Source organism: Notolabrus celidotus, chromosome 14, assembly GCF_009762535.1.
Source record: "Notolabrus celidotus isolate fNotCel1 chromosome 14, fNotCel1.pri, whole genome shotgun sequence".
In the NCBI taxonomy this organism is placed as follows: Eukaryota; Metazoa; Chordata; class Actinopteri; order Labriformes; family Labridae; genus Notolabrus; species Notolabrus celidotus.
Genome location: NC_048285.1, coordinates 24657028 through 24666071, shown reverse-complemented (window position 1 = coordinate 24666071; position 9044 = coordinate 24657028). Strand labels below are relative to the sequence as shown.

At 41.9% G+C, this 9044-nt stretch overlaps 1 protein-coding gene across 1 annotated transcript; it reads right to left on the bottom strand.

Annotated features, from left to right (window-relative positions):
* Positions 1-636: 636 nt before the first annotated feature.
* Positions 637-7639, bottom strand: ywhag2 (3-monooxygenase/tryptophan 5-monooxygenase activation protein, gamma polypeptide 2). The gene is made up of 2 exons (XM_034700404.1): positions 7286-7639; positions 637-3967 (listed from the first exon to the last, which is right to left on the bottom strand). Exons 1-2 carry the CDS (start codon positions 7370-7372, stop codon positions 3311-3313), a joined length of 744 nt encoding a protein of 247 aa, XP_034556295.1. The 5' UTR covers positions 7373-7639; the 3' UTR covers positions 637-3310.
* Between the last annotated feature and the right edge of the window lie 1405 nt (positions 7640-9044).

The window sequence follows — 9044 nt, the reverse complement described above, 5'->3', positions numbered from 1 at the left end:
AGCAAGAGGCTGCAGTCTGATGGTGGGCGATCAGCAACCTGCTACTTCAGCTTATCAATCAGAGAGTTCGACTTGCTGTATTGAAACACTCAGAAATGCATAATTACTCAGATAAACTCCAGATGTGGAGGTTGCATGTACGTTCAAAATAGAAACCGCTGCTCCTGTTATCACTCCTGAGAGGAAGGGTTAACTAAATTATAGGGCTACTCTGGGCTGCAATCGTAACACCTGATCAAATAGTCTTCCATCTATGTCCTAATTTAGTTATTAATTGAAAAAACCTGCTTTATAAGGCCTCGTTTAAAACATTCTGTAGCTGTGGTGTGAACTTGGCAGTGTCTCTGCACTGCAGCTAATACAGACTCCATTTCATACATTCACCCTCAGACCCTCAACACATGCAACGGTGTAGGCATATACAGTACAACACACACTCATCCAAAATATGGATGCACACTCACACAAGCTCACCACTCACACACACCTGTCATATGGCCCACAAAAGGGTTACATAAGGTCATATTCACATCCTGTATGGATGCGTGGGACGATAACCTAAATTCTGCTCACTAATCAACTCTCAGAATGAAAAGGAATGGTCTGTGGTGTTTTGGGAATGAAAATAAAGGATAATACCGATAAACAAATAACTTTAATGGGCAACAGATGGCAACAAAAATTCCTCAGAGCATACAGATTGTAAACCATTTTCAGCTATCCCCACCCCCGCTTGCTAATTTCCAGTCGGTCAGATCTTCTTTCGTCTAATTCCTTTTTAAAATCGAACGTTATACTCCTTGTTTCTTGTATTTTTGTGTTTAGGATCAACATCCAGATCTGTGAAAACTTAAAAAACACAAACCACAGTGAAAATAATATTAATTCAAAAGGAACACAATGCATGTATTCTTGGCAATGAGTGAAAATCTCCTGACATGGCTTTTTTTTCTCAAAATATTCAAAGAAAAAGTGAGAGAAATTCAGTTTAACACATAAATAAATAAATAAATCAGAGTGTAGATCCGACCTCATCCTAATATCTATAATCTGTGTGAGCAGCTGTGCAAAGTGGCATCAGCAGTTCATGCTTTTTATTCTTGCGAGCCTTCAGGAACACCATCTTTATATCACGTTAAAAATAAATCAAAGCAGCTGTGACATACAGTGTGAGCTCATGGAGGCTGACTCATGACGGTGACATAATTGGTATACATGAAGGAGGTTGTGTGTGACTGACCTTAAGGCTTTTGGTTTTTCTCTCTCTTAAGCCATCACATGTGAGATGAAAAATAAAAGTCATAAAAACTGCCATCTGTATGAATATATTAATGTTATAATCTATATATAGAAGAACTAGCAGCACATGTATGAAGTTAAATCTGTTCAGCAGCTTGGTGTGCTCTTAAGCAGCTTCGTAGTGTCTAAAGTTTGTTCTGCAGACGTGAATTCTCCTTAATCAACAACCAATTCTTGTGAGTTGTTTCCCTTATGACTCTACTTGTGCACGAGTGTTGAATATTCATGTCTATGTGCTGTACAAAGAGCAGTACACACATAAAAGTGAGGAGCCATTGAAGGATAATCATTACATCTTGTACACATGCTTGTAGGTTTTTCAAATACTGGCAGATATTTTTTGTTGTAAAGGTTAATTTGCAAACGAGGCATTTTTTAAAGAATAAAACAGGCACCAAAAGAAAGCACGTACTGTACTCCGAGCACAAAACAAAGCAAACATTTTGTCCCGTGAAATGCTTTTCCCTTAAAAACAAAATCCTCTTTCATGGGTAACGATACAACAATACACTAGACCACCACGGAAATGGTGCATGTATAATTTAGTCATATTCTTTTTTATTATCATAGCTATTATTTCGGTTCTTGTGCAACTGCTACATAATGACTCACATTCAAGATATTTTGTCACTCAGGAACAGCTAAAATGTATAAAAACAAACAAACAAACAGAAATGTATACTGTCAGAAATAAAATATGGTCCATGTTTGTGACTTCATAACAGAAACATTGAGCCTGAAAAGTTCACCATTATTAAAACTGGATAGCATGACAGAAAAAAAAGTACTTAAATACTGTTCAAAGAACAAAATATATCATAATCATACTTCAATGTGACAAACACCAGCTGGTAAGATTAAGTGATCACCGGTGAGTTTTTTATCTTCCTTTTTTTTCTTTCATTAACAAATTAAATACACATATTGCATGTCACTATAGCAACGCCCATTTCAGGTCAATTTTTACGATCACCATTTTGGTATAGCAAATCAAAAACCATAACAAAAAATAAATTAGAAATTAGAAATCAACATCTGACAAAGCCTGTTTTTCTCAATCATATGAATACTTAACACCCACAGTATAAGTTAATAAAGTCAAGCTACTGTATATAAATACATCACCAGCATGCACAATATTGAATAATCGATATTATTGTTGTCATCATCTTACACTGAAGAAACAGTATAGTAGGCAAGTGCATTTAATAAAACAAACACAGAAGTAAACCACAAACTCTGAAGCTGCTTTTATTTATTTTTTTGTCTTTTTTTGTTTTGTTTAATATCGTTAAGTCTCTGCCTTTTATAATCTTCACCTCCAAAAGAATCTATGGTTCCAGTGACATAACAGACTAATCTGTGAGATGCCAAATACACTTTAGACAGAAGGTAGGGGATCTGTGTTTTTTTTCAATCCAACCTCATTTTAACTCCAGTATAATTCATCCTCTACATTTTTTTTATATATATATAATTTTGGGAGGGGGGGAACTAATCTGGTTAGAACTTTCTCGTTGTTCGTGTGAGATTACGATCAATAGCTTTCTGGGCCCTTTTCTCATTTTTAGACTTCCACTGGAACCAATGCAAACTAGTTTTTGTGAGGCATTCCCATTCAAGCATTTTCTCTCTCAAGTGACTCAAATGCATCTCTTATCACGCAAAAACCTAACTAAGCAGCTTATCTTGACAGAACAAGATCAGTTCCTATGCCAGTGTGAGGCTGCCATTTCAATCCAACAACAACCACTTCAGGCTGATTGACTGACATATCAGTGGTTTTGGCAAATGTCAAAGAGAAAATCAAGAAGACGGAGGCCCCTTTCAACTGTATATATATTTCTATATATATTTAAACTAAGATTTAACCTCCACTCTCACCTCTCTTTTGATTCTTTTCTTTTAACACATGGAAAAATAAAGAACTGCTGCTGCGGTAGTATCATCGGCAAAAGCGGCTGCCAAAGTCCACCGGCCCTTCATATATTTTTTGTAGTGTGGTTTCTCTTTAGTTGTTGCCCTCCCCTCCCTCGTCATCCTGCTGGTCACTTGTCCACAGTGTCAAGTTGTCTCGGAGCAGCTGCATGATGAGAGTGGAGTCTTTGTAGGAGTCCTCGTTGAGGGTGTCGAGCTCGGCGATGGCGTCGTCGAAGGCGGTCTTGGCCAGATGACAGGCCTGCTCCGGGGCGTTCTGGATCTCGTAGTAAAACACTGAGTAGTTGAGAGCTAAGCCCAGGCGGATGGGATGAGTGGGCTGCATGTGCTCCTTGCTGATCTCATGGGCTTCGTTGTAGGCCTTCTCCGACGACTCCACCACCGTGGCCCTCTTCTCCCCCGTGGCCACCTCAGCCAGGTACCGGTAGTAGTCGCCCTTCATCTTCAGGTAGAACACTTTGCTCTCGTGCTGCGTCTCGCTGCAGTTCTTGATCAGGAAGTTGTCCAGAAGGTTGAGCACATCCTGACACACGGCCTCAAGCTCCTTCTCAATCTTCTCCCGGTAGGCACGCACCATCTCAATCTTCTTCTCATTGCCATCGGCCGAAGTCTTCTGCTCAATGCTGGAGATCACCCTCCAGGAGGAGCGACGGGCCCCCACCACGTTCTTGTAGGCAACAGACAGGAGGTTCCTCTCCTCGTTGGACAGGGCCTCGTTCAGCTCTGTTACCTGGAAGAAGGAGGGAAAGGACTGTTAAATAATCAACTCCTGATCACAAGCCTTGATTAACAGGAGCAGATGCATAAACATTATACAAATAAGAATATGAGGACAATTCATCCAAGAAAATCTGGCAAAACTGAAGAGCTGGCGACTCATTCCATCATTTTCCGGTTCCAGCTTCTCAAAAGTGAGAATTTTTTACTTATCTTTGTTTTACATCATAGCAGATAGAACATATTTTGGTTCTGGATTATCTGATGGGCAAATAGTGGCAGTTTTAGGAAGCTATACGGGGAGATGCCAATATGGCTTCCTAGAAACACGGAGACCGTGGACTGCAATGACCTCAGATTGAGACTGGCCCAAGCCTTATCTATCTTTTCTGCTGACTGCCAGGTAATGCATAAAAGAAATCAGGGCTCAACAAAAGGCTCTGTAAAGCTGCAGTCAGCATTTAACCTGGTTAGTTTTACCAAGCACAAGATGAATTGCTGAGAAGCCAAGAAAATGACTGATGAACCAGTCAGATTGAATCATGTCTTTCTACGTGAATCTACTAAACTGTCTTTACATTTCATCTCAGGGGACAAGTAATATTTCACTGGTCATGTGTAACACCCAGTTTCCATGCCAATCCATTAATTTAGAGCACCAGTAGCTCCAGCTGCCACGTGGACTAGTTTGTGTGAGAAAAATTGAAGATATATAGTCGTTGGCAGTGGAGGGTGGTGAGAGGAAAGGTGGGGTGGGGTGAAAGGAGGACCGGAGATGGCTAAAATGTTCCCACGAGCCCTTCAGGGGCAGCTGCACTGTAAGTGAAAACCATCACTGCACAGGCGTTTCGCGTGTCCCAGTGACCTTCTCTCCGGCTCAAGCTGACCTTTTTACCTGTCTAAAACGCCAAGCAGTGACATCACACTGAGCTCCACTGTTAAATTTAGACTCTGACAGATCAGTTTGATAGCTGGTTAGACTGTTACTATTAAAAGATCACTTCAGTCACAGTTATTTGATAGGAAAGGCAAGCTTGTGTTGGAAGATGGCTTCTGTCAGATCAATAACTGCACTGTGAGTGAACCTGCTATAAAAAAAAAAAAGAAACTCAGCTTTCACAAAACCTTACACTGCTCTTCATCTCAAAAGCTCCCCTTGATGTGCAAACATTTTTTTATCTTGCAGGTTTGACCTTTTCTGCTTGGTAAGAGGAGCACAAAGATGGCGCAGGATCACCGGCGTCACACTCTCACACTTACACACACACACACACACACACACTGAGTGGATGGAGAGTGGAGCACAGAGGTTGAGGCACCTTCTCTCTGTTTGATCAGTGCTGTGACACAAATGCAGGGATGCAAATTCAGTCACAATATGCAGATTTCTGTTAATGAGAGACTCAACTGTTGTTTTTAGGTCATCACTACAGAGTGCACCAGTGCTTGGAAAGTTTACAACCATGCTGACAGATAGGCTGATACTCTAGTTAAAAACAAGAAGAAAATGCATCAGAAATGTCAGTGTTTTACTGATAAAAGTGTATCTTTAGATCCTAAACTAGAGCTTAACTGCATACATAAATACATAGAGCTATACAAAGTTCAGCTGGAAATGTATCAACTAATTGATCATTTGTTAAGTATGTTTTTAGGCCAAAATGTGTTGATTTTCTGCCTCTTTGTCTCCTATGACAACAGCTGAAACAGATATTAAATTGGAAAAACATTCTAAGATATCCCACCTTTTGACTAGACAATGAGTAGTAGTTTAATCAATAATGAAAGTGATCTTAAGTCATATAAAGATGGAGTCTGAAAGCTGCACCAAAGGCTGCTTCTTTATGAATAAAATACATATTTCATGGAGAACTGGATGTTGCTGTCGTTGTCATCTCTGGCTGCGATGGCAAGGGATTCCCTTTTGATTAGAGAGTGAGAGTACACACACACCCCTGCAAAAGGGCCTGGTTTGGACCGCACTGACATGGCAGATTGTTTAAAGGGAAAGGAATCCCTCCCTGCACACACACACACACACACACACACACACACACACACACACACACACACACACACACACTATCCCACCTCCTGCAACCAGAAACCCTCGATGACAAACGATCTCACTCCATCTCCCCCCAGGAACGTAAGACTAAATGTTCCTCGCTTTAAAGCAGGCATGACGACTTCAATCTATATGTGAGGTGTCACACAGGCACCGGGTGAGTCTCCCAGGGTGCTTTTGGTTCCAGTATGAGCTGGTGTGACACAGCAGTTTTTTTTAACCCATTATTGAATCCACCTCCCAGAATTTCTTCAGAGGGCAGATTAGGAAAAAAAAAAAAAAAAGCAGACAAAGGCTTTGTCCTCAACAGAAGCCAATGAGAGCTTGGAAAGCTGAACTAGAGTAAGGCCAGTCATGTCATCCTCTTTGCATCAGATATTTAACACTGAGTCTAGCTCATTTACCCAAAATGACTCCAAATGTCTGTGCATATGTGACACAGGACTAGCACATGCACACACAAGGAGAAAACTAAGCCTACAAATGTGATCATATTGCTTCACTGCAATATGACAAAGAATATTCTAGAGAGATTCTACTGCCTCCTACGTTTGTTTAGAGGAAAGAGCAGTTTAAGAGCTTTTGTTTTTTGGAGCCTTTTTCTATGAAGCACTTGTCTCCAAAAGTACATCCAAGTCTTTCCAACTAGAAGTAATAATGAGCTCATTTTTAATCAGATTTAATATAAACATGAAAAAGACAGGGGGAAGAAGAGCAGGAGGAGGAGGGAGGAGGAGGAGGGAGCAGGAGCAGTAGATGAGCTTTTTCCGAGCAACCTCACATGGCTTCCAGCAGCAGCAGCTTTTATGAAATTCGGCATAATGAAGGGATGAGAGGTGGGGTTGGTTGAGAAGGGAGGACAAAAAAGCAGCAAATGTAATTGAGCAGAGTCATTATCTGATATTAGGCTCTCATTAAAGGAGAGATGAAGCTCAGGCCTGTGTGCATTTCATTGTAATATCTCTTCATTGAACGGTACAGCTGACAGAAAGGCACCGCCCAATGAGCAGACGATTTGGACTCGACACAGGGAAAAGATGGCAATGAGCTGTGGATGAATTGGCGACAAGACATTACAGACATTGAATAGTATTTTTTCTATAGTTTTGACTTGTTGTGCAGCAGTATAAAGCCGGTGTAACACCAGATTTACAGCCAACTCAGTCCAGATTGCAGGAGCGCGTTTACGCACAGAGCAGCGGTTGAACATCATCCACATACATGTAGATCATCAAAAGCCAAGATGTGTTTGAATGGACTTACCGATTTCATAGCTGCTGCCATATCATCATATCTCTCAGCCTGTTCAGCCAGCCTGGCTTTCTGCACCAGCTGCTCGCGATCGACCATGTTTTAAACGAGGTTTGGTTGCTTTGTGTCGAGCTGCTGTACTCGGGGTTTTGGGGATGAAATGATTGATATTTTGAAATCGCAATGCAGTGAAATCCTACGCGAACCTAACGCTGCAGCTGTTCCCTGCTGTCTGTCTGTGCTCCGCGCAGACGGGACACCCTCTCCTCTCTCCCCTCCCTCACCCCTCCTCCTCCTCTTTTTCCTCCCCCTCCTCCCCCTCCTCCTCCTCCTCCTCGCACTCTCTCCCTCGGCTGCGTCATCACTCAGAAAGGTGGGAGTCTGTGCCAATGATGTAACACTCCATAGAAGGGAAGCAGAGGGGGCAGGCTAAGGGAACGGATGGATGGTTAGATGGATGGATGGTTAGTTGGATGGATGGATGGAGGGATGGATGGATGGATGGATGGATGGATGGATGGATGGATGGATGGATGGATCTATGTATGTATGGATCTATGGATCTATGGATCTATGGATGGTTGCCTGGATGGGTAGGAGCAGCTGGACCAAAGGCCTTGTGGGGAGTGGAGTCCTTTGGGGCCAGAGGGCATGTACAAAGGTACACACAAGGTGTACCAGAGCTTATCAAGGTGGGTGCTAATGAGGGGGGAAAGACTTGAAACTTCATGGTACACATTTATTAAGTTTGGCTAGTTTTGGACCCTGACCCATCAGAGGTGGCACAATGTTTCACACTGTCCACAGCCTGCCTACTCAGTGTTTTCTGCTCTTAAACTCAACTTAATAAACAGATTTAACTGTGAACCAGTCTGGTTATTCATTGACGTCACTCTTTGTTTTCTAAAGAGGCAGAGACATCCAAAATGACAGTCGCCATATTGGAACTGCTGATGCCAACTAACTTCTGGCTAAGCTTGTAACAGGTGAAGGGATGGAGTTTAGCCCTAACATTGCTGCTACTCAAACGCACCCAGCTGTACAGAAAAATTTAATCCCTGTGAAGTTGTTACAATAGAGAAATAAGGTATAAAGACCAAAACCATTTTCGTACCAGGCTGTGAACATATAAATTCTGGTGTCAAATGGACCCTTTAATATGGGCTCTGATGCGGTTTCTTTGGCTTCTAGAGTCGGTCTCAAGTTGACACATGAGGAACTGTAGTTTTGTTGCAGCAGCACGTTCACATCTCTTTCAACACCACCTTGGTTTGTTCACAAAATTTTCAGTGACACCATCTGATTACAAGGGGCGCTACTGCTGTAAGTTTCACTTTCACCACGCAACCTTGTCTGCCACTGGGTTCTGTTTCTGTGAGACAACGGAGGCCCAATTTACAGAACAAATAAAGTGTGTCACTGTCAGCAGTGTGCGAACAAAACATAGAAATGATAGACCTTGTTTTTTTTGGTTGTAGTGAAACAACCAGAGAGGAGTGGATGCTCTGACCTACCTGCAAAAGAAAAATGGTCAGGGGTTGCCATTCGTGTTCATGTATCTGTGTGGACCATGTTTTGATCTTGTTGTGACTGGGGGTCTATTTCAGACTGTTTGTCATTTTTCAGACTTTCTCATCTTTGATTGTTGATTGATTTTCACATCCTCAATTCTCCCTGAATCATTCATAAGAAGGGCAACTATCTAAGGTCATTCAGATTCCACAGCTCCCCCCCAAAAGTGGAACTTTCCGAAGTTTCTGACAACTGGGGG